This window comes from Dermacentor andersoni, chromosome 10 (assembly GCF_023375885.2).
Source record: "Dermacentor andersoni chromosome 10, qqDerAnde1_hic_scaffold, whole genome shotgun sequence".
Lineage (NCBI taxonomy): Eukaryota > Metazoa > Arthropoda > Arachnida > Ixodida > Ixodidae > Dermacentor > Dermacentor andersoni.
The window spans coordinates 140,450,611-140,476,587 of NC_092823.1; the positions used below are offsets into that span (position 1 = coordinate 140,450,611).

The 25,977-nt window shown below is 43.0% G+C and overlaps 1 protein-coding gene across 5 annotated transcripts in view; it reads left to right on the forward strand.

Annotated features, from left to right (window-relative positions):
- Patr-1 (Protein associated with topo II related - 1) overlaps positions 1-25,977 on the forward strand; it is a 246,701-nt gene that overhangs the window by 37,297 nt on the left and 183,427 nt on the right. For 4 of the 5 annotated variants that reach the window (XM_055078308.2, XM_072285096.1, XM_055078309.2 and 1 more), the window contains exon 5: positions 12,686-12,754. The exons of the other annotated variant lie outside the window; for it this stretch is intronic. In XM_055078308.2, coding sequence (XP_054934283.2) covers positions 12,686-12,754 — 69 coding nt within the window. The remainder of the gene's footprint in view (positions 1-12,685; positions 12,755-25,977) is intronic. 5 annotated transcript variants of the gene reach the window in all.

Here is a 25,977-nt window from a genome sequence, read left to right on the forward strand (position 1 = left end):
AAACTGTTGCCATAGTGGCAGTGGCAGCTTATAGAGTGTGACAAATCATTTGTAAAGGTCACTAAACATGCGCCAGAGGCACATATTAGAATGCATTTCCTGGAACTTCAGTCTAAGTACTCGTGCTCTAAGTACTTGTGGACAGAGATTTACATAGACGCTTTTAAATCACCGGGGTGTCTTATGCTGCCATCGGTGTCTTATGCTGCCGTCGGTCCATCCTTCTCAGGATGCGGTATATTGCACCCATAAATGAGTATCTTCACAACTGACGCCTATGCACTATTGATGGCAGTGAAGCATATGAGGAAATCAAAACTTCAAAAAGCAATCATATTTACAGACTCCCAAAGCATTGTGAAAGTTGTGAAGTCACTCTACAAGCGCAAAAATCCTGTACTCATTGATCTCTATTCCGTTTTGTGTAGAGCATATATATCTAACCAGCATGTCATTATGTGCTGGGTGCCTGGCTATAGAGGCATCGAGGGTAATATGCTAACAGACCAATGGCCACATCAGTTACATAGCACGCTACTAATCCTACAGCTGCCATCCCTGCAACAGATTTGTAACATTTTTTGCAAAAGAAGCTGCAAAGCCACTGTAAACGCTTGTGGAATGCTGAAACAAATGTGGTATGTGGTATTTGTTTCCTCGTGTCCTTGCCTTATTCGCGCTGTTCAACCTCAGTTCTAAATAATAAGCTTCACTTGATTAAGCCACAGTTAGGTTTCTGGTGCTCCGCAACGAAAACACGCCGAGCTGATGTCCTATTCTTTCAGCTCAGAATGGGACACACATATGGTGCACATATGAAATTAAGAATGCTAGGCATAAACTTTAAGAGACAGAGAGTGGTTTAGATCAGAGAACAAACCGGTATAGACGATATTTTAATTGACACTAAGAGAAAAAAATGGCGCTGGGCAAGTCATGTAATGTGCAGATTAGATAACCGTTGGACCATTAGGGTGACAGAATGGGTACCAAGAGAAGGGAAGCGCACTAGAGGACGACAGAAGACTAGGTAGTGCGACGAAATTAGGAAATTTGCGGGTGCTAGTTGGAATCGGTTGGCGCAGGACAGGGGTAATAGGAAATCGTAGGGAGAGGCCTTCGTCCTGCAGTGGACATAAAATAGGATGATGATGATGATGATAATGGTGATGATGATGATGATGATGATGATGATGATGATGATGATGCACACTTTTTTACCAACTGGTGGTGCACCACCAACCTGTGGTAGATATGGTGAGAGGCTGACCATCCTCCACGTCCTCCTGGAGTGTCAGGAAGCTGAAACAGATAAAAAGAAACATTTTCTTCTAGCATACCGCTTTCATGTCCCTCTCCATCCCATTATGTTTCTTAGTGAAGCACCGTTTTAACCCGAAAGCAGCCCTAGGTTTCAGAAACTATCCTGTCTTGCATGTTATTAGCCCTATAAATTCGCAGCGCATCCTCGCTCCCGAAGGTTCCGCTGCAACAGTAGTTTTGTATAGCATGTACGTACCGCCAGGCCCTTGTGTTTCAAACGCTCTGTTTAGGCAGTAGTGCTTCTTGCCAATTTTGTATCTGACATATTTTGTTTATCATATCATTCTTTTGCATTGCATTTATCATGATCTTAGTAAACTTCACTAGTCATTGCCATAATCTTATTGCATGTAGTTTTTACGCACTGTACAGCGACTATTTTCAGGCCTCTTTACAGCTGTGTCTCATCTACATCTCAGAATCCATCACTCCATTGCAAGCCACTTACACTGGCCTGGCACCCTTGGCCATACCTGGTCCTTCAGCCATTAAACAATACACATTCATTCATACTGTAATTTGTAGGGCTGATAAAACTATGAACCTTACTATGCGTAGTACAGTCAACGACTGAATTTTCGGACGCCCAAATTTTCGGACATGCCTGATATTTCGGACATCTTTGCGGCACCGCCACGAGCCCTATAGAATCAATGTATAAGGACATCTGAAGTTTCGGACGCTCGAACCCCCCACCGTCCAATTTTCCTGACTTTTTGGCGGACGGAAGGTCTTTTGGCTCCTCGCGCAGCGCCTTGAGAAGGAAATCCACTTGCAGCCGAAGCATATCACCGCTTTGAACCACAACTAGCCGAATCTAGTCGTCACACACCGATTTGGTCTGGCCACGCTGGCTATGTTCATCGCCGCACTTCCGCCTCCGGCGGAGTTTCCGGAGTGGCGCCATTTTGTTTGTTTGTTTGCGCAAGCCACGTTTTGGCTAGCGTGGTGTGTGGTTGTCTGTTGTGTCAAGTGTGCTCTGCAACGCTAGGCCTAGGTGCTTCGACGCTCGTCAGTGAACTCCACTGTTCGCATCTTGAGGATTTCTCTTGCCTTCGATGGCGCCCACTCCATTTTCGTCGTCCTCGCCGATGGCATCGAAGCGCGGAAAGCAGTACCGTCGGACGACGTGATCAACGACCTCCGCTCTGTTAGGGTTTCCATAGCCACGGAAATAACTTTTGAACAGTTTGTTGACGCTGACAACGAGCTTGACTTCCGCGCAGAACTGACTGACGAGGAAATAATCCGTCGGGTTGTGGGGGATTCAGAAGACTCCGATGTTGAAAATGAGTAGCCAATGCCTGCGCCACCTACAAGCGCCGAGTTGACGCGAGCACTGTTGACTCTTTCATCGGTGTACAGTGCTGACATGATCCTTACTCAGATCGAGGTGAATATGATCGCATGCAACCGGAACGCCGTCAAAACAACTATCAACAAGTTCTTCAAGCCACTGCAGCAATAACACCGGCTGCCCGACGATGCACATGTACATAATAAACCGGCAGTTGGCTGCATACAGAGTTTTTGAACGCCTCTTTTTATAGCCACTTCACTGATGCTGTGGCAGGGTTTCGGAAGCCTGTTACTTCGCCCTTTACTTCTAGATCTGATAAAAAAATAAAAAGGGTGCGTTTTTTTTGCATGCATTCATTTTTTCGGACTGCCTGAATTTTCGGACATTTTTACGTTCCCTAGAGGGTCCGAAAAATCGGTCATTGACTGTAGTCTGATACATTGCTGTCCCTTATCAATGCTTTGCTGTTCGAACTAAACTGGGGCTTCTTTGTCTCAGAAAGAAATAGTATTTATATCTTTTGACACTCCAGGACTTCTTTTACTCAGAGAGAAAGAGTATTTGTATCTTTTGAACTTCAGTTTTTAATTTTTGGTTACCATCTGTTGATGGCTGTAGGCACTATGCATGGTCAACCATGGCGTCCAAGATCCAAACAAGTGTTTCCCCAGGCATCCAATGAAGGGGGGGGGTCTCAATGGCGAGGGGGGGGGGGTGCAGGGCAGGTGGAAGGCTAGATAAATTATACAAACTGTTTCTTTTTTAGTCCACTAGTGAAATAATAGACGTCTCTTAACCAAATTGCCATCCCCGTGACGTATATTTCCCTTTTTCTCTATGTACACCTGGGAGGTGGTGTTTTCTATTTAATCTGAAAAAACACTTACTTTTTAGAAATTCCGTTTTTAACAAAAAAAGGTCAGTACTGTTCTTAAATGTCTATTTTTCAACGTATAAGAACATTTTCAAACTTGTAGCCAGGGCCAGTGAGGAGATCGAAGTTATGGAAACAATGTTTAGGGAGTACATGAATTATGCAGCACTTATAAAGCGAGGACCAATTGTCTTTTGACGCTCACAATTGATTAAAATGCCAGGATTAGCTTCTATAGCCCTTCACCTTGCCCAATTGCCAATTTTAAATGTAGATTTTGAAAGAGCTTCTTCAGAGATCAGAGTTCTAAACGAAGAATGGCCCCGAATCAATGAAGAGAGTAAATTGTGTGTTTTCTACACTCAGTTCAAGTCAAAGGTGGCCTCATTTGAAATAATTTTGGGTGAGAGCTTGTCGATATATGCTTTGTTCGTACTTCGCGGGCTTGTTCTTGTTCTGTACCAGTGGCTTCTGACAAATCAGTGTTATTTATTGTAGTTCTTATAATTAAATTTGGACACTTCTTACTTCACGCAACCTGAAAGAAACGCTAATCATCCAGGTTCCTTAATAACAAAATCAATTGAAGACCGGACATATGATAATGGGCCAAATAAAGATGCCAAAATAATCTTAGAATCTCGAAAACATGAAATTTTATTTATACATCTACAGAAACATATCGAAGTGTTGTTATTGCAGTCATCCAAAAGAAAATTCTACAGTCACAATCTTCTAGAAATATTGCGCGTTAACCCCAACAAATTTTGTAATTTGCTAATGCCCAACAAGAACAGTCCCATAACATATCCTTAAAAAGACAAGACGGCACAGACATTCCGCTTTACGAGCGATCATACGCGATGAATTCCTACTTCACCTCAGTTTTCACCCATGAGCCAGTGGATAAGAGCATTACTTTACTGAGCCTAGATTTTATTCCAATGCCACCCGTAACCATCACATTTGAGGGAATTTCAAAGCTCATCGATAACCTCAAGTTGTTCACTTCACCCGGACCTGATAACATTCCTTCTAAAATACTTAAAGGCACGAAACATTTCACAAGCCAAATCCTGCAACTCATCTTCGCCCAGTCCCTCAATACCAGTCAAATTCCGGATGACTGGAAATCAAGCAAGGTTGTGCCAATTTTTAAGAGCAGCGACCGTACTGGCCCCTCTAATTATTGTCCCATTTCATTAACATGGATCTCATGCAAGCTCTTCGAACATATACTCTACTCCCATATTGCCAATCACCTCGATCACAATTCTTTCCCAAACAGCATTGTGCATTGTGTCCCAAACAGCAAGTGTATAATAGCTGTGTCTTACCAGTACTCACCTACGGGGCAGAAACCTGGAGGCTTACAAAAAGGGTTCTACTCAAATTGAGGACGACGCAACGAGCTATGGATAGAAGAATGATAGGTGTAACGTTAAGGGATAAGAAAAGAGCAGATTGGGTGAGAGAACAAACGCGAGTTAATGACATCTTAGTTGAAATCAAGAAAAAGAAATGGGCATGGGCAGGACATGTAATGAGGAGGGAAGATAACCGATGGTCATTAAGGGTTACGGACTGGATTCCAAGGGAAGGGAAGCGTTGCAGGGGGCGGCAGAAAGTTAGGTGGGCGGATGAAATTAAGAAGTTTGCAGGGACAACATGGCCACAATTAGTACATGACCAGGGTTGTTGAAGTATGGGAGAGGCCTTTGCCCTGCAGTGGGCGTAACCAGGCTGATGATGATGATCGTTTCAGGGCAGGCTTCTCGTGCGAAAGCCAACTTTTTGAATTTACAACCGATCTTCACCTTAATTTAGATTCTTCATTCCAAACAGACTTCATCTACTTAGATTTTTCAAAAGCATTTGACCGCGTTCCTCATCGACGTCTATTGTGTAAACTTGCATGCTTATCACTCGACCTTCTTATCTTTGATTCGCTGCTTTTTAACTAACCGCTCACAGTTCGCTGTCATCACCAGTCATGCGTCTGAAACTACTGAAGTTATCTCTGGAGTTCCCCAGGGTTCCGTTCTTGCTCCGCCTTTCTTCCTAATTTTCATCAACGACCTGCCATCTGGGATTTCGTCATCCATCCCTCTTTTTGCGGACGATTGCGTCATTTATCGCCGCATCTCCGATAATACCGACTAGGAATCATTACAAGACGACCTAAACAAAATCGAGAAATGGTGTTCTGACTGGCTTATGCAGCTTTATATTTCGAAATGTAAATGCATGCACATCTCACTACCCTCTTCCCGTACTCGCTGAACTCCACGGCGCTGTCATTACCAAACTCATACAGTTACCTGGGAGTCGAAGTAACTAACGAGTTAACTTGGGTGGACCATGCCACGAAACTTTGTGCTAGCACTTCCAGAACATTTGGTTTCATCCGAAGATCGCTGGCTATGTCCCCTCCATCCATCAGGCCGCTAGCATACGAAACATACGTCCGCTCTAAAAATAGGGTATGCCTCAGCCATATGGAACCCTCACCAGGTTTACTTGATTCAGTCGCTCGAAGCCATTCAGAACCGGGCAGCCCGCTTCATAACTTCCCTGTACTCACCTTGGCATAGCGTTACTGACATGAAATTGTCTCTCGGACTCGAACCCCTAGCACTCCGCCGGAAACTTGCAATGCTCTGTCTTTTTCATAAATTATTTAACTTTCCTGCACTGCGTGAGAACTTATTACATGCTCCGTTATACTCATCTCACCGTTTGTTTAACTCCCTTAGCATACAGCATTTGCATCGTTCTTCCAATGCCTTCAACAAATCCTTCCTCCCCATCGCCATAGAAGAATGGAACAATCTTCCCGAAGCCGTGGTTTCAGAGTCAAATCCCTCCAAATTTAGGCAGTTACTATCGGACCATTTGAATTCAATATAGCCACTTTTCCTCACGTTTCCTCTCCCAGCAATCCAACTTGCTTGTGTCATCACCTATATTTCCTTCTCTTCTTTTTTGCCACTTTTGTTTAGTGTTTTCACATTTATGTGTACAGTTTTCTTTTAATTTATTGCTACTCAGTTTGAGATATTTTCATCGTTCTGTTTTACCTGATGTTTTCTACACAGTTTATTATTTATTTTTCTGTTACCTTTGTTTGCTTTTTTTGAGCTGATGTATGGCACTTTCCCATCGCTGTCTCCCCCCCCCCCCCCCTTATTTAATGTCCCTGAAGGGACCCTTAAGGGAATAATAAAATGATGGTGATGATAATTATGATGATGATGATGAGTGACTCCGACTTCACAAATTGCTTCGCATCCTCTTGCATCCCTGGCTAGAAATCTCCGAGGATACAATTGTAGCCCGTCGAACGCCTTCGTGACCAGCCATGGTGATTTTGTGAGCAACTTTCAAAATATGTTGTCGAAATGTGCTTGGCATGACTACTTGTTTAAAATTTCTTCCCGTAGAAAGATGGTAATGGCGATGCAGTAAACCCGCCTCTTTAGAAAAATCGTACATAGTGTCCTTAGAGTGAAACTGCTTGTGAACCTTACTAAAGCAAATCTTAAGGCTAGCTGGGCTTGAGTAACTGCAAAAGAACCAATTAGTGAGGCTGTCATCATAGTACTTGTTTTTCTCTTTGTCCGGGCGACGGCAGAAATCAAGATTGACTTCTTCCTACATGCTGGCAATTTGTTAGAATCATTTGTTCTGGAAGGCACGTCATGGTACTCCCAGGCAGGTTGTGGCTCCTGTGCCTTGTTGCCTTCAAGAATATTGCCGAGCACAAGGTCGTACAGGGGATTACTCATGCATAAAGCATGTCTGTCCCCAACAAAGTAAGGTGTGTGTTTGAATGTTTGCTTTAGGCAATTCCTTGGCATTCCCATCCAAAAGCACAACTCTCTTAGTTTTCCCAGTCAGACATTGATTGGGTACCACATGACGCCGTATGATGGCTGTGTTTCTGCCCACGTTTCTCAATATATGCACTAGTTGTCCAAGCACCTGTCGTTAGACAACTGGCGTGCTGTCAACTAAGAACATGGGTGGCTTCTCGCACGTCTTGGGGTATTCAACCACAGCACACGTCTTTTCTATAAACGTGGCTATAGAGGGTAAATCCTGATTTTTTGGCAGGTATACCATGGCTATATAGACTTCTCTTTATTTTGATTTTTGCAGTTGACCGCTTTGTATCCAAGCCACCCACATGCCTTGCAGTTTAGATACTATTTTGGCACGCTACAACAATCAGGGACACTATGTCCTTTATGGTGACAAAGGAAGCAACTTGGGTATTGTTTGCTCTGTGGTACTAGGTTTATTCATATCCTTGGCTTCCTCTGTGACTCTTCCAATATTGGTAATACCCTGGGCTTCCAGAAAGTGGTCTATGGAGTCCAAAAGGGATGCAAAGATTTTGCATTCCTTCTCCTTGAGCAAGATGGCAAGCTTCGGATGACAGCAACATAAGAACTGCTCAGCTGTAGCATGATCTCGAAGACCACCAAACGTTATAGGAACATCAGCCATCTCAATCCAGTTCTGAAAGTAGATCGAGCTCCTTATGGCTAACTGCTTCCCTGTTTCACGATCTCCTGGCCGAGCTTTCTGAAATTTATCTTTGTATCCCTGGGCTGTGAATCTAAAACGATGAAGTAGTGCTTTGAAGTATAATGTTTTATAAGTGTAGTGTAATGACACAAACTTGCTAACGTTATGAGTACTAGTATGTGAAGATTTGAAGATTCTTTTATACTAATTGTAAAAATAACTGTTCAGTATTTGAAAACCTCAAAAAGTATTCTATTTGATTCACTGCTGACTTCTTCACAAAGTTTTTAAAGTTCACAACAGCAACAACAGAAATGGTGGTGCATCCTCTGTATTACTTTTTTGCTGACAAACAGAGGCCACAGGACAATCAGAATTGCTCCATAGACTGCTAATAAGCTGTGGGGAACTTTTTTATTATTTTTCAACGAAAAAGAAGAACACCCAGGAATGGAAGGGCTGTGCCAATTACACCATTTTGTGCCAAACCATCAAGCTTTGCCATCCTGCGCCAAAACACTGATTTCGAATGAAGTCACCAAATTTAGCGAAATGTGCATGTTCAGTGGCGACTACACACGCAGCCATAGTCATGCATTGGCTAGTGTTTAGTGCTGGAAACAAAGCTTAAGCAATCCGTTTCAGCATCGGCATCTTTGGAGTGTGGGTGTGTTTGGTGGCACATTGTAATTGGGTGCTAGAAAACAAAAACCATTTCGTGCTATACAATGCATTATGAATATTTTATATAGTCAACTTCCAATAATCCGAACCTGGAGGGACTGATGAAATTGGTCAAATTATTCAGTGACTCGAAGTAAACAAAATGCAGAAATAAAATTGGCGAAGAGTCTAATATGTGTGGAACAATGGCGGCTGGTTTTCTGAAGTCAGCTTTGCTGCACCGTTTTTAGTCAGCTTTGCTGCAGTACACTCATGTTATGCAGTAAAGCACACGAATGCTGCAAAGGTGGTTTTGGTTTTGTATCTGATGGGCAGGCAGTGTTCAACACAATTTTCCTTAACATGAAAGAAAACCATGAGTTAGAACTGTATTCACACATTGTGAGCTACTGTTATAGCTGGAGAATCTTTCTAGGGCAGGTCAAAAAACGAGTGTTTCTGACTGGACATGACGTGTGTTCAACAAATTCACTCTCCACTAAGCTCTGCCGTAACAGATGCTGCCACTAAGGGGTCACTGTTGGGGTCACCATAGAAGTCTGGTGCATGCGTGTGGCTGGCCAAGTTCGAATTATCTGGTGGAGGACTATTTTAGGATCGAAATGACCTAACTTTGGGCCCATATAAATGCATGGGGGCTGGCTTCAGTCGGGATCTAATTAACTGGTGTTGAATTAATAAATTAAGTCTACTGCACAAGTCTTGCACATTTGTGTTCTGTGCTTACCAGCTAAAAATGATTAGAACTGGTGCTCATATTGTGGGTCAGTTCTTGAAGGAAAACCGTGCCCTCAGCTGATTGAATAAGTTGTACCTCATCAGTTTCTTTAGGCATTTTGTCACTTGCTTGTGCACCCTATTGGTGAATCTGTATCGATCAATGGTGAAAGTCATGTGTGTGATGTTTCAAATCTATTTTGTGTGTGCATCACTTGCAGTTACCTTAATGATAGTGGGGCTCACCAAATGACCTGCTGGCTTATGTGAAATTTCTCATCCATAAATATCCAATGGCAACCGGAACTGCATTGTCACATGGAATGTTTCTAAAATCACAGGCTTTTATTGTCTGGACAAAAGAACAACATACGGGTCTAGAGGTTGCTTTATATGCTCTTAACGGTCATTTCTCGGCATCCTCCACAACCTTTGCATTGGCATTTCATTGAATAATTAAGTTAGCTAAGTAAGTTTATTAGTTGCTTGTGTACAACCAAAAAAAGAAAAAGAAAGAAAGAAAGCTCAACAAGCATCAACAACACATACAGTGGGTGCTGTTTGCGTAAACCTCTTGGTTATTTTTTTCTTGGCCAAATTTATTTGGCGCATCCAGTATGCAACTTAATAGGGGTTTCAAAAGAATGCTTACTAATTTCCTTCGTACTTTCGTGCTACAGTTGTGTGGATGACGATTTGCGCCTTTCATGAACCTTCCTCAACCTTGCGGTCTTGTGCAGAACTGGGGCCGTATTTCGAAACGTTTGCCTTCCACTATGATTTCGCCGCTGCGATAGTCGCGTTCAATAAATCAAGCGACTGCTTACCCGTGACGTCAGTGTGCACTACCAACACGTGCTGTTGAACGCTTCACATCGCATGAGTAAGCGCACCGTGCGAGTGAAGAGCAGCTCGAGTGTGTGGTTTTCGAGTGTAGTGACAGCAGTACGGGTTCTGTGCACTGACTACGGCTGGTTACGGACGCTTTAGGTAAAATAAATTGAATAAGGAACTGTGAAATGTTTTATTTTAAATTAATCAACAAATATCACCGCGAAACAATTGCGCGTAGGACGCCACCAAAAAAGGCTACTATAAACTACCACCTGTCTTATCTCTACTGCACTCCACCACCAACCGAATGGCAAAAGATGCCAAAAGATGTGTTCGTTTATTCAATATATGTCGATAGCGTCCATCGACACCATGACGTTAAAATTATGTAGGCTGGAACTACTAGGTGGCGCTGTTTATTTTCCGGTTTTGCTAAAACCGCCAATAAACGTGTGCCATTGGTGGAGGCGTGGCCAAGGCGATAGTTTCGTGGAAGGCGAACGTTTCATAATACGGGGCCAGATTTGCCGTAAATTATTAGTGCCTTCCAAAGTCAAATAAACAATACTACTTTTTCATCTGCCTGTAATTCACTCATCTTGAGGTTTCCTAAGCTTCTTTAAAATGGACAATTCCAAACTGGCAGCTAGGAATGCGCATACACATTCTGGCATCTTACCGACCAAAAGTGACAGGAATAAATGTCTAAAAAAATATTAAGGGGCCACGAAACTTGTGATGATTATGTGGGTAAACACAATGCACCTTTCAACTAGGAGACCACCTACTAGGAGGCCACTTCCATCATTGCTTGCCCTGCATTGAGGTTTATAAATCATACATAATTGATGTTATGTAGAATTTCATTATTTCTTTGCAACATTGTGCATGGTTTCAGAAGTGAAATCCACAGTCCAGCAAAAGCTAGTCCACTAAGATTCCAAAGTATAACGCAAGTCACGCATTCATCTTTCTGCAGAGAAAAGTAAACTTTCTGGTCCCTTTGAAGATTGAACTCATGCCATTATGACAAAGGGAAGCAAGATGTGTCAGCCGCTACAACATCGGCCAAAGTTGCATGCTTTCCAGCATGTATACATTATGATGTATGCAGAGTGGTGTCATGGATTTGGATTCAAATATAATTCATGTTTTTCAAAACCTATAAAAGCAAGGTGACTTCTTTCTACAAAGTTATACTTAGAAATGATTCTGTGTAATGTTTAAACAAGATATAGCAGAGACTTGTTTAACAAGCTAAAGGTTCTGTGAACTGGAAAGTGAATAGAGCTGCTATAGGGAGATTCCTTTGGTAGCCTCCGCTCTCAACCAGCTGATCCTGCTGATAGCATAGGCTTGGAGTAGCGCTCATATCACTGCCACATGAAAAGAAGAAAAGTCAGAATTGGTCCATTATTCCGGCTCTTCACACTACTCTCAGCATGGTTTGCAGGAATGAATTGCAATGTTTATTAGATGCCTTGATATGTACAGACGAACCCACCTTTAACAATATTCAAGTGCCATGAAAATTTCATTGTTATAACTGATGATATTATAACTGGGCTGCATGAAAAAAGGGGGGGATGGCGTAGCTGTTTCGAGAAAACTATAATGGCGGGAAGGCCAGTTCTTCCCATCACCTTCTTCCATCCAGCTTCTGAGTGTGTTGACTCGTTTAAACGTTTAACTCTGCATCCTGCCTGCTCCGATCGCGTGTTGTTAACGAGCCGCGGCTGTCGGCATTCAAGTATGGCACTGCTATAACAACTGAAAAGAGGGGTCACAGGCGGCAAGTGACATAGAGCTCCACCGAGGCATCGCTTTGGTGACCCCAAGAGGCGCCTTTTAAAAAAATGTGGGAAGGTTGCTGCAGCAGCATTTCAGCTTGAGAAATTCAGAAGAAACGTTGGGATGTGATCACGACAAGCATCTTGCCACATACTTCCCCTGCTTGCACGAGAAAACTGCATGTCTGTCAGCTGTGCTTGCTTTATGCTTAGCTTGCCGACATCCTTCTCCAAGGCATCCAGGTGCTCCAGGTAGCGAAGAAGAAAGTCCTTCGCGAAAACAAGCCCATGAGGGACTAAATAATCTACAGGACGTCCCACGGGGACAATGTTGAAAATAAAGAACATTGCTATGCATGGAATAAACACTCCAGAATTTGTAGATATTCCTTTCAGTCTAGTGTTTAGCAGGGCATGTTAACGTGGCATCCGGGCTTTTCTCTTTATATTGCGCAAGGTGCAAGTCTGCTTCATACAATGCCATTTCAAGGTTACTGCTACTCAGCATGAAATTGTATTATGTATGGTCTTGTTGCTGAAAGAGCATTCTCATTGATCACATGCAGGGCATCGAATTGCAAGTGGCAACATACGCTAATTGAAAATTTCATCTGCTCATCTTTTCTGCAGCCGTGGCCCATTGAAGGGGGGCGCCCCTGTTCCTCACCACCACCGCCGGCGATTCTCCAACAGTTTGGCGTATGTTTTGCATGGGAGAGACACTCACTTTAACCTCTTGACTGCCTGCAAAATTACCATCTCCGTGTGCATTACCTTGGTAAAATTAAGTATCTTAAGCAGCACCAGAGTTAGCACATTTAATCAAGGTTAGAGCATAGCTGCGTCTTCTTGAATCTCTTATGGCAATAATGATTACCAAAAAATGGCTGCAAAGTCAAACTGCATTCTGAAAGCGTGCCATTTCTTAAGGTGATCTCCAATAGAGTGGGAGCTGCGTCATATGTTATCTTCGGAATTTCCCATTACCACTTGGTAGTGAAGTTGTCTTGTGCATTTATGTGACAGCTTCAGTATTTTATAGAGGTTAACACTTTTGGTATGTGGCTGCACCGTGTCATTGTACTTTTTTTTTTTTTTAGAATTCAGGGAACAAAATGTATTCAGGGATGGAAATGCTGCACCGATTGCGCCATCTTGTGCCAACCTGCGCCAAAACACTAATTTCGAATGAAGTTGGCAAATTTAGCAAAATTGCTTGTTCAATGTTCACACAGCCCATAGACATGCTTTGGCTGGCACTTAGCTCTGCAATCCAAGCCCAAGCAATTTATTTCAGCATCGACATCATTGGAATGTGAGTGTGTTTGGTAGCATAGGTAATGGTAAGTAGGCCACAAGAAAAATTAAAACTGTTTTGTGCTAGATGATGCATTACGGATGCTTTATAAAAGTTTTATGCATTTGGATATATGTGGGCCAGCTAAAGATTATTTGAGCTGACACTCATTTCATGGGGCGGTCGGGAAGCAAAGCCACGCTGAATGAATAAGGTCATACAGTCTGCTCACTGTGTAGCTTATCAGTTTCGTACTTTTAGCACTCAGTATTGTGCCCTACTGGTACATCTGCGTGGATTAATGAGCGAACGTCGTGCGTGTGACTAAAACGTCGTGCGTCTAAAAAGTTCGGCAGCATGTTACACTTCTGTAACATGTGAAGGCGAATGCCTGCTGCACATGTGGTAATGCATTAAGTTATGAAATCACAGGGGCTGTAGGTTGACCTCTTCAACGACACATGCGAGCACGTGTTCCTAATGCACTACATAAATCTTCTTTGGTTCCTTCTTACGTTCATTCTACTTTCCTTCTTTCGTTTCTTCATCCATATTCAGGAATTGCATGTTTGCTTGCTTACGGGGGTTTGAGCCATTCCTGATGATATTTTTTGCTTCACTGGACTAGGCGCCACTTTTTTCAGCTATGAGCCATTGCAGTGAGCCACTTAAGGCCTTCACCTTAATATATTTCGCATGTGCACCACGTCCAGTTACCGAGACCATAGTGCGGCACGTTGACAACGACCTGCTTGCTTTCATGAAACTTCTTGGTCGGAAATATCCAATGGCAACCGCAGTTGTCACTTGAATTTGCATTCAGGCTACACTATTTTATTCCTGGTCATACACCACACAATATCAGGCCCGTGCTGTTGTAGAATGAAAGCCAACGATGTAATGTTTCATATTTAGTCAACCTCAGCAGCCAACTTGTCATAATTAAATGCAAATGTCTGAAATTGCATTGTGGCAATGATGTTCACAACGCGGCTTGCACAGATCGAGTCCAAAATTTTTAATAAACCATCGTTCGGGGCAAGGAATATCAGTTGCCATTTTACAATGGCTTTATGGCGCCTGTGGCAAAACCCCGAATAAGCCAGAATAATCTAGCTCATTCAAAATATTGGCCGACGACACAGATTGTAATGCCAGTGAACATTTCTTATCCCTTTGCTGTTTTCAAAAATATCTTGGAGCTATTTCTCGTTCATTGTGCATGAATACGTTTAATTAACTGAATTTAGAAATTTAGCTTATCGATGAGAAGTCAATGAAAAAGTTGTGGATGACGCTGACAAATTATCGATAACAGCATTTAAAGCAACCTAGGATTCGCAAAGGCTGTCTTTAATGAGAAAGAAAACCTGTGAAATAAATAAATAAAAAAAAACAAAGAAAAAATGAAGTGCTGTGACCATGACAACGCTTCTGTGCACCAATGTTTGCATCAATCTTTATGCAAACCTCGTCAAACAGTGGCACTCAGAACAAGCGGCTGCACCTTTTTTTCACCGCATCAGTTTTTGGCGCTATTACATGTGAAGTAGCGCAATGTTGTGAAAGTTTGCTTTGTGAACCGTTACACACTATGCACTGATTACGACGTTTATGTCTGAGACCACTTATATTACAGGTGCGAGGAGGCGTCACATGGATTGGAAAACGCTCGCAGGAACTTTTTTTTTTTTTTTTTTTCTTCGGAAGAAAGGATCACACAAGACCTAGGTTGCTACATATGTTGTTATTGCTCATTTCTGATGTGTTGCATAATTTTCGCATTGGCACCTTACTAGATAATAAATGTTAGTTTATTCAAATTGAATATTAGTTTCTTGTCCATTGTGAAAAAAAAAAACACTCAACTAGCATAACACAAGCTTATAAGCGTAGAGTGGGTACTGTTCACGGAAAGCTCTTGGTTATTTTGTCTTGGCAACATCTGGTTGCATATCCGGTATGTAATGTTATGGTGCTTTCTGAGAAACCTGTACGAGTTTCCTTGTAGCTCCATGCTACAGTCATGTGGATGACAACTTTTCCCTCTCATGAATTTTGCTCACCTTGCAGGCTTCGCAGAACTGATCTGCCGTAACCTAATAATCATCATCATTATCAGCCTATTTTATGCCCACTGCAGGATGAAGGCCTCTCCCTGTAATCTCCAATTACCTCTGTCCTGCGCCAACTGATTCCAAATAGCATCTGCAAATTTCGTCGCACCACCTAGTTTTCTGCCGTCCTCTACTGCGCTTCTATTCTCTTGGTACCCATTCTGTCACCCGAATGGTCCATGGTTGTCTAATCTGCGCATTATATGACCTGCCCAGCACCATATTTTTCTCTTGATGTCTATTAGAATATCGTCTAATACCCGTTTGTTCTCTGATCCAAACCGCTCTCTTTCTGTGTCTTAAAGTTATGCCTAGCATTCTTCATACCATTGCTCTTTGCGCGGTCCTTAACTTGTTCTCAAGCTTGTTTGTCAGTCTCCAAGTCTCTGCGCCATATGTCAGCACCAGTAAAATGCACTGATTGTATACCTGCCTTTTCAATGATAACAGTAAGCTTCCAGTCAGGAGCTCACAATGTCTGTCGTATGTGATCCAACCCATTTTTATTCTATGAATTTCCTTCTCATGATCTGGGTTCCCTGTGGTTAATTGATCGAGGTAAACATACTCCTTCACAGACTCTAGAGGCTGACTGGCGATGCTGAACACCTGTTCCCCTGCCCGGTTATTCATCATTATCTTTGTCTTCTGCTTATTAATCTTCAACCCCACTCTTACACTTTCCCTGTTAAGGTTCTTAATCATTTGTTGTAAATAGTCCGCAGTGTTGCTGAATAGAACAATGTTGCTGAATAGAACAATGCTGAATAGAACAATAGAACAAACCGAAGGTTGCCGAGATATTCACAGTTGATCCTTACTCCTAAGCCTTCCCAGTTTAATAGCTTGAATACTTCTTCCAAGCACGCAGTCAATAGCATTGGAGAGATTGTGTCTCCTTGCCTGACCCCTTTCTTTATAGGTATCTTCCTACTTGTGTAGAATTAAGGTGGCTGTGGAATCTCTGTAGATATTTTCCAAGGTATTTCCATAAGCGACCTGTACTCCTTGATTACGCAATGCCTCTATGACTGCTGGTATCTCTACTGAATCGAATGCCTTTTCGTAATCTATCAAAGCAGTAGAGAGAGGCTGATAGTACTCTGCAGATTTCTCGATTACCTAATATATGATATGGATGTGATCCATTGTAGAGTATCCCGTCCTGAAACCTGCCTGTTCCTGTAACCTGCCGTTATTATATTGGAGATAATCCCCATTAGTATTCTGCGAAGTCAAATAAAGAACACCTTTTCTTTGTATGCCTGTTTCACTCATGTTGGTCTTTACCAAGCTGCTCCAAAATGTGTGTTTACTGCTCCAAAATGGACAATTCATGCTCCAAACCTGCTCCAAAGTGCAAAATTCGCTGCTCCCAGAGCTGCTACAAAGCTTCCATGGCCGTTTCCATCCCTGGTGTTGTTTAGATAAACTGATTTTCTACTGGCTGTAGTCTAGCATAACTGCGCATGCGTTGGCAGATGTGCCTGTATGAATTGATAATGGTTTTGCATCATACAGCACAGAGGAAAGATCTTGACCTAATGCATGGGTTCCCACATAAGATGATGCAGGTGAAAACAAATGCAGCTTAGGTGATGCCAATGTACAGAAACAGTTCCTCAAACGGGAATCTAGCCATGACTTGCCACTCTACCTGAAAATAAATGCTTCGTGAAAAGTGAGCAGATGGGTGTGATTCCTCACCATGGTCTACAAAGTGACTAGAGCAGCCTTTGTGCCCCTATGCACACCTATAATGGGCAAGCTGATGGAATGGGACACAGAAATTCTAAAACACTAGATAACACAAAAATGAAAAAGATGTGTAAGTGCTGTCCTTCGAAAGGCAACTTCAAGGTTTTGTGAACACATTGAGGTAACATTTTCATTGCTGAAACAATGAAAACTGTGTCATGTTGCTGAAGGCGTCATTGCGTGATATGATGACACTACAGACACAATTGGCAGAGCTTTTATCTATGTTCTGGAAACCTAAGTTTTAGTACTGTCTTTCAATAGTTTTTTTCTGGTCATGAAACTCCCCTGTAACGCTATGGGTATGTTTCATATAACACTCGCAGTGCATACACCAAGGCTGTGGTACAAGTAGATTGGCATTGAACTGAACGCCAGATGGGACGACCCAGTAGTTCTGTGTGTACACAGAGTTTTACGCAGGGGTCAACTGCTATTATTGGCATCTGAATATTGTCAGCGCAATGCCCGATTGGCCACCCCATTCCTTGACAGTGTTAAAAAGGCGGACAATTTTGCAACAACTACAGTGCATTGTTTTGTTGCCAGGTTCACCTGCATTTCTAAAAGCGGCTTTCAGACTTTTAAGGTGACAGTCCCACTCCGGTGGCACATGCTCTACATTTCAGTCATTGCTTGCGGACGCACTGCGCTTTCTTCGCTCATTGAATAGATGTGAATTACATTGCATTAGAAAGCTTACTTTCTGCGCTTTCCAATGACACCTAGTATTATCGCCTAGCCTGAAGCGTTACCTGGTGGCAGTCAAAACAGTGTGAGTAAGAAATGGTATTTTTGCTGTACTGGCCTCCTTCGTACTGCGTTTCTGCCAAACTGTTCAACATAACATAATGAAGTTTGCTGTATTTAAATTAAATGGTATACAAGGTTTCTATGAAGAGATATTATGATAAACAATTAGAAATTTATATAGGCGCTAATAAAAATGGGCAGAAGAACAAAAGTTTATGAATGAATATCTTTTTTTCTTTTCAATGCAGAGCAACAGTATTTAATGGTTTTCTGTGCTACAGTGCACTTATCATCTATGTGAAGTGGTTTTCTGCTCTGATGAACAGTTCATGAGTTATTACTTCAAATTAGCAATTTATGGCTATACTTGGTCGCGCGTTAACAAGGAATATGCAAAACTATTCAAGCTGAAACTGAAATTTTCAATAATCAAGAAGCAAGCTCTTCTGTGTGATTCTATGAAGTGAAAATTGTCTTATGTTGATAAAGGAATCTACAAGGGAGCAGTGAATGTAGCTAATTTTTCTGCTGGCCAGGTCCGTGCAAATTGACATTCTTTTTCGTCTACATGCTAATTCACAGCAAGCGTTGCACATTAGTAGAGCCATAGAATGTCTTGTAACTACTAGCACTCACTAGTTTTACTAAGCAGTGCTTGAAACAAAAAATTTACAAAAAATAATGAATCTCGCAGGCGTTTTTTTGCTGGTGGCACCATCTGTGCAAAAAAATATCAAGCTGTTTTGTGTCAGTTCCAATATTTGTTAACTGTGGCGCCACTAAACTTTACAAAGTGGGCAAAACACGAATAGATTTTTTTTCCAGATTTGAGCATTTGGCTCAGCTTAGTCGTGCCTCTCCCACATTCCTTCAAGCACGCATGCCTGCAGCCACGCCATCGATGCAGTCCAAGGAGAGCTCACCCATTGTGGCTGCTAGGAAAAAGAAAAAAAAGAAAAAAAAAGCACCTTGCACGGTAGATCATGAGTGCATGCCATTTAGCCAGCAGTTTAGCCTATTGTGCCGTTGTGCCAAGGAGAATTGCAGATAAAGTAAGAGTCCAGAAATTTCTTGGGTGCTCACTTTTGCTCACAGGTGGCCATTGAAGTGTTCTTGTAGTGTACACAGAACTTGCCCTCGCCTCCTTCTATTTGCTAGGCTCATACGAAGATATCTGCAAACTTGCTATACCCACGCGGTGAGGTACGATGCGTTTGGCAGAATACTGTCCTTGCCTTATTCTTTGGGACACTGGTTGAATGATAGGATTACCAGCAAACAATGAGCGAGCCTTATTTCCCCGACTGTGTGCAGTGAAAAGTTCAGTGCCTGCGTGACCTGTAGCATTCCAAACCGTCGCAGCAAACCAAATGTTGTGTTCTGACGCCCATTGAAGTTTTGAAACGCGATTTCTAGTAGGTGGTCTCCTAGTTGAAAGGTGCATCGTGTTTACCCACGTAATCATCGCAAGTTTCATGGCCCCTTAATATTTTTTTTAGGTAGACATTTATCCCTGTCACTTTTGGTCGGTAAGATGTCAAAATGTGTGCATGCGCATTTCTAGCGGCCATGGTGCCTTATTTTTCTTTTATTTTGGCATTTGATTGTGCAGCCAAAACGTCAGTTTGGTGCGCCATTAAATAATTTTCGTGGTTGCCTTATGCATTTCCTAAACAGTCATATATGACATATGGCACGTTTATGAAATATGTATGTTTCCACAACATTTATTTGGAATCCTTCTCGCCCTGCTGTCATGTTCATGTTTATTAGTTCACCTTGTCATACAATTTTTCATTTATATTTTGTTTTCATCTTCACACATGCATTCACGTCATATAAAAAAGAACAGCTTGGCCACAGGCACAAAGGATACCACTTGTGCAAAGGCGGCAATGGAACACAGTTCGTTCAAGTCAGAGGTCAGTGGAGGTCACAGTGCAGGTGTCCTATAAACAACCAGGTGGGGTTGTATTGGCTATCTTCAAGGTCACATAAAAGTTGCAGTGAAGAACAAAAGAAACTCTTTTGGCAGCTACAACACCTCGCATGACACCCCTCCCTACATTCTATTGGCTATGGCTTTCGTCTTTCCTCCCTTGTGGAGATGACTGAATTTGTGCCTGTTGACGTGTAGGTTACTCACAAGCTGCCGACCTGATTTGCTTTTCTTTATTTTATTTTTTTCCCATCATGCCACTGTATGTACTCGCAAATTTGCACTCCTGCTATTAGCGGCAAGAATTTAGAGTGGTGCCCTCTTGCGAGTGACGTCACGGCCAGGACGCCGCTCGCTCCGGCTCGCTCGGCTGCCGTGCGCACTCGTTCCCTTCGTCATGCTTGGGGTATTGGTGGCTCGAGCCATACTTACAGAGGAATATTTCGAATTATTTCTGCTGCCATGCTTGAACTGCAGTTTCTTCTTCAAAACCGCGTAAATCGAGAAAATTTGCGAATTGTGTATCACAAGCTATGTAGCGCTGAAGGGGTCTACTGCTCCTGCGATGCATATATGCACCGTGTCTGTGCATAAATGTTGCTTTAAAAGAATGTCTGCATGCTCAACACCCGAAGTTATGTATATGAGCCTCTAAACACTTAACATTCTCTTAGTGCTTAGCTGTGAGAGACATCGCATTTTACATGGAAGGAAACCTTGATATTTGGTGTCAACATTATAAAATCGTGTTAGAGGGAAGCTTTCATCATGATTCTTATTACTCTGGTGAGTTTTAGTCAAATGTGGCAACTGTATTAAGGCCTAAAAGGAAGAGTTAGGCTTGCATTTTTTGTGAAAAGGTTTGGTACTACTTTCACCGTTCTCTGAAACAGGCACCCAGAAACGCATTGGCTGTTAACATGACAGTGCATCATGTATTGTATATATATGCTTAACGAATACCATAACAACAATCACAGGAAAGAAAATTTCGTAGTTAAGATCGAGAACCAATCAACTGCAAGCGATGAAATGTGTCATAGTGGCCCTCGTTAGCTTTTATCGACGACATGGCACACCCCTCCCACAACGGAAGCGGCTGACTGTCGTTACGGCGAGGCACGCATTGTTCGCCAAACCAAGCCGTTCACTACAACTTCCAATTAAAACCATGAAGTAGCTCTTTAGAGCGCCAATTACCGTGCCTATAGCCTACTCGAGGCACTACAGCGCAGCTTAGGCTTCCTTGAAATGGAAAATTGAAACACGTTCTGCCTCACCATTTCTCGATCCTGCATTGTTTAATTAAACAAACTGAAAACTATTCGCTGCATCAGTACGTACAAGAAAACCTCGCATACCCACCTCATAAAGAAGACACCACAAGCCTCACACGAATTCACTTGACTTTTGACCTCCACTGTGGAACAATGATATCTTCAATAGGTGCCATGCTACTAATGAATGAGGCTTCGGCTTCTTGCTGGTTGCACTGAAACGGAACAAGAGGCATATTTCACTCAAATATTTGGCCCGAGCAACCTGTGTCAGTTCTCCAAAGAGGTTCATCATGTCTGTTTCTCAAGCAAGAAGCACCAGTAAATTGCTCAAGTGAGCTGAACGTGTAGCATGGAAAGGGAATAAATATTGGTACATTCATTTCCGTGTGCTGCAAAGAGCTGTAAGCCTCAATCAGCTTTGCTTCAAATTACCCCCACTTAAGTTTAACCGGTGTAGAACGGCCTTTTGAGAAGCAGTTAAAAACGCAAGTGGTGCTGGCAGAATCCAAACTACAGTGTTAAGTCCTCGTGTTACTGCCGAGCATTTCTGCAAAGAAATAGAACAATTCGATATTATACCATGAACTACTCATCGTCAGCAAACATGTTTTAGTGGGTTAAAATCAAGATAAATGTTGTACAAGTCATATATAGCCAGCGTTTGATTGTGACAAGCATGTTGCACCATATGGTGGGTATGGAATCCTAACTGGATTCTTATGTGCTGTGATTTTTCGTCTATGCTATTATTATTCACGTGAGCTACCGCTGCAAAGTGTAGATCCGCACATGAAAAAGCCGTAATGGGTTGGTCTGAGCTCCCTCGAGTGGCACTATAAAACATGAGGTTTTACGGGCCAAAACCACTTTCTGATTATGAGGCACGCCGTAGTGGAGGACTCCGGAAATTTCGACCACCTGGGGTTCTTTAACGTGCACCTAAATCTAAGTACACGGGTGTTTTCCCCTCCATCGAAATGCGGCCGCTGTGGCCGGGATTCGATCTCGCGACTTCGTACTCAGCAGCCCAATACCACTGAGCAACCACGGCGGGTGAGTGGCACTATAGCGTTGCCCTTGAGAAATATATTGTCTAGAAAATAAGCTCGTTGATTACATTTTCGCGAACAAAGACTTCGTAAAAGATATATTTGAGAGGCCCATCATAAGTATACAAGCATAGAGAACGAGAGGGAACAAACGGAAACACTGCAGAAGGCGCCTGGGCACTGCCCGAACTGCAGCAAACGACAGGCGCGAGTCTGTGCCCTGACATCACGCGAGCGCTGCTCGCAGTGCCCCTCTAGGTCGTTCTCGGGGCTAATAGCACCACTGTATGTTTGCAAAAGTTTGCATCCACGGTTGTCTTCATTTACTTTGATATGAGCCAATGCACGTGTTGGTATTCCTGACGCCACTAAACATACGCGTGCTTGTGCTCATAAACTACTTCGTTTTTTATGCCACTGCTGGTACGTGTCAATTTTTAAAGTTTGTACTCACGTTTTTGTTTGCTCTCTTTCGCTTTTTTCCTTTTTTTACGGAGAAAAATGTATAAATTGACTTCTGTGTGCCTGTGTGCTAATGTCAGTAAATTTCTGTTATTTTTTTCCTGCGTGCTTCTATTCTTTGAACAATTTCTGTGTCATGTGCTGTGGTTCTATCAATGCTCCACTGGTGCACGCATGCGCGCGCGCACACACACCCACGCATGCATGCACGCACGCACACGTACACACACACACACACACACACACACACACAGGGTGTATCACGTAGCTGGCAAGAACAAAGGTAATGTTGGTTGCCGTTGCTTGGAGATACTCAGATTTTTTTAAATTCCGCCTAATGACATAATTAATCTTAATTAACTTTTGAAATATTATAATTTGAGGAACATGAAAAACTCACAATAGAGCTTTCTGCACCATTCGCACTACACAAGTGTTTTTCCTAGCGTGAAAGAAGCCCGCAAATACACGCAATATTGCCACGCGACTGGCCGCTCAATTCTGTTCTGTCAGCTGTCACAGCAGCAGTATTCCTGGCTGCAACACCATGAATGAAAGCGGGCAATGAATGCAGTGGTGGAGGCACTTTGCGTGTATTCGCTTGCTTCTTTCACGCTGGGAAAAGCACTCTTATGTAGCACGTATTCAGCAACAGAAAGCTGTATTGGGAGCTTTTGTGTTGCTCTACAGTTTTCTCATCGACACTTTTTATCTAATTGTAATATTTTACAAGTTGAATTATGACTGATTGTGTAATTTGGCAGAATGAAAAGAATAATCTGAGTATCTCCAAGCGATGGCAAATGATATTAGTCTGGTTCTGTCCAGCAGCATGGCATTTGCATATGCCTAAAGTTACTGGGGGCATCCTGTGTGTGCGTGTGCGTGTGCGCGTGCGCATGTGCGTGCGTGCGTGTGCGCATGCGTGCGTGCGTGTGTGTGTGTGCATGCATGCGTGTGGGCATGTGGTAATTGGAAAGTGCTCAAAGAACTGTTTCAGCTTCAATCAGCATTTACTGATGGAAATCAGGGTATGGTTTTCACCGGTGGCGAGCGCAAAGGGCTAAAGGGAAAAAATACAATCTGTGCCGTTGCGTAGATTCTTTGTAGTGCGCCACGCTGCTATCTTGAAAGGTGCAGGCTTGGGGAGAGTGGAGGAGAGAGAGCACTCCTCGGGGGCTGGCGCTCTTCAGGTTGTGTCATCTTGCGGCGCAACCGGCAGTTTCCATAAAACCGTGGGAATGGCACATGACAAAACAAGTCTGCTGCAGAATGTGAATGCAGAATCGACCCATTCTTTTGTCACTTGTGGCCGAGACGACGAGACATCATTAGAGAGAAAAAGGGATGGGGCGGGGCGTAGGGAGTAGGTGGATGGGCAGGGGGCGACAGTTAGGACAGGATCATGCAGCCACTGTGTCGTATGCCCCAGGTGTAGCGTTTACGTTCCAATTCCATTCTTGTCCTTGGACAACATGCTGTCTCATGTTTTCCGTGACTTACTGACAAAAGTTGGTGCACGCACTAAGGTTTTCCAGATGTCTGGCAAAGCGAGTGCCTGAAAAACAAGATCTTCTGAAGTGTTTCAAATGGAATGGGAAAGAACAATAAATATGCACCTCATTGAGGAATAAGAAAAATGATAGAATGTAACTGGAGCCTTAAATTTTAACACAATTGCCTGTGGTTGGAAACGTTTGTTCCCACTCGCATGGGTCATGAAGTGACAGGCAGTTTCATATAAAGGGTAGTGCAACTGCAAACACTGAAAGAATAAAAGAATGTGAGTGCTGTCAGTACTGTCATAAATGGTTACAAACAGAAGTGTTTCGGTTACTAAAGATTTCACAATCCCTATTTCATCGCGTGACTTCATGTCCTGGAGTGCTGCCGTCTGCACTTTGTCTGTGGGTCGTACAGACAGAAAATCTCTGCTATTTATCACATCTGTATTCTGGTGTCCAAGCACTGCACATACCCATGACAATCATTGCAACAGCTTTGTTCGCATGCTTTGATGCACTGCCGAGTGCCCAAAACCATTCGGCTGGCTCGTGGGACAATGCGAAACATAAGTCCTTCAAAAGGGAAGAAGGCAATGCCCCGCACATGCGAGAAGGCAAGCAGACCATCGACATAGAGTAGTAAGGGCACTTTCTGGCGGCAGCGTCCGCTTACCGCGACCTTTGTGCAGGTAGCTTCTTTTGTCTTCCTTGAGTTTTCGGTGCATTCTTGGGGATTAGGAATTGTTCGTATTGTGGGGGAGAGGGACATCCCTCACCGCCATTACTGCAACTGTATCGCATAAAGCAGACTTTTGAACTATTCTGCGGCAGGCGGAGCTATCATCAGTCGGCGTTCCTGGAAGCGGTCTCCCTCTCACGTACTAGCTCAGATCAATGCGGCTTAGCTTCGGCAATTGCAGAAGCCGGCACTCTTGCACCAGAACGTAGCTGACGTCATCCTAATCCCCATTCATATTCATTTAGTTTGCAAAAAGGTTGATAAAAATAAGGGAAAAAGAAAACTGCGCCCCTTAGATAAACTACATCTGTTTTGGGATGCATTGGGCTCATAGTGGTTTAGTTGGCTATATGCAAAGCCTTTCCGTCCTGCATTTATACAAAAGTACCCTTTTTGATACTCTGCAAGGCGTGCAAAAGGGCTCTCCGCATTGTCAGCACAGAAGTAATGGAAAGGAACTTGCTGGGGGGCTTCTGAGCGGCGGGAAATAGGCATCAGGTCATGTCAGACATATGCGACACCCATACTATATTACTGTTGAAACAAATCTGATGTCAGCGGTGCAAACAACTAATTTCTATGCATGTACACGTGTTGAAGGTACTTACAAACACACTTACTTCCTCTAGCAGTTGGACCTCGCCATCCAGCTGTTCTGCAGAACCTAACAGTGCCAGTGACAAACTTTCTTGAGGAAGTCACTGCACAAATTTTTTTCTTTTTGCTTAGTCGCTTTGTTGTAAATAGTTCTTTTTTACTCTATGCTAACCTCTCCCCCCTACTCTTTTACCCCCGCCCCTCCCCTGCTGCTGACTGCTGTTCAGGTGTCAGCAGACTGCGCTAGATAGCTACTCCGGTCAGTAGTAGTTTCCTTCCCTTCTTTTTCCTTTATTTATCATTCTGTTTATAGCCACGAAGCTATGTTTCTCATTGCAAGCCTAAAACCTTCTTTAGCTGGCCTGCACTTTGGAGAATGCTAAAAGAAAAAAAATAGATGCTAGGAAGTAAAAGAAATAAAATAAG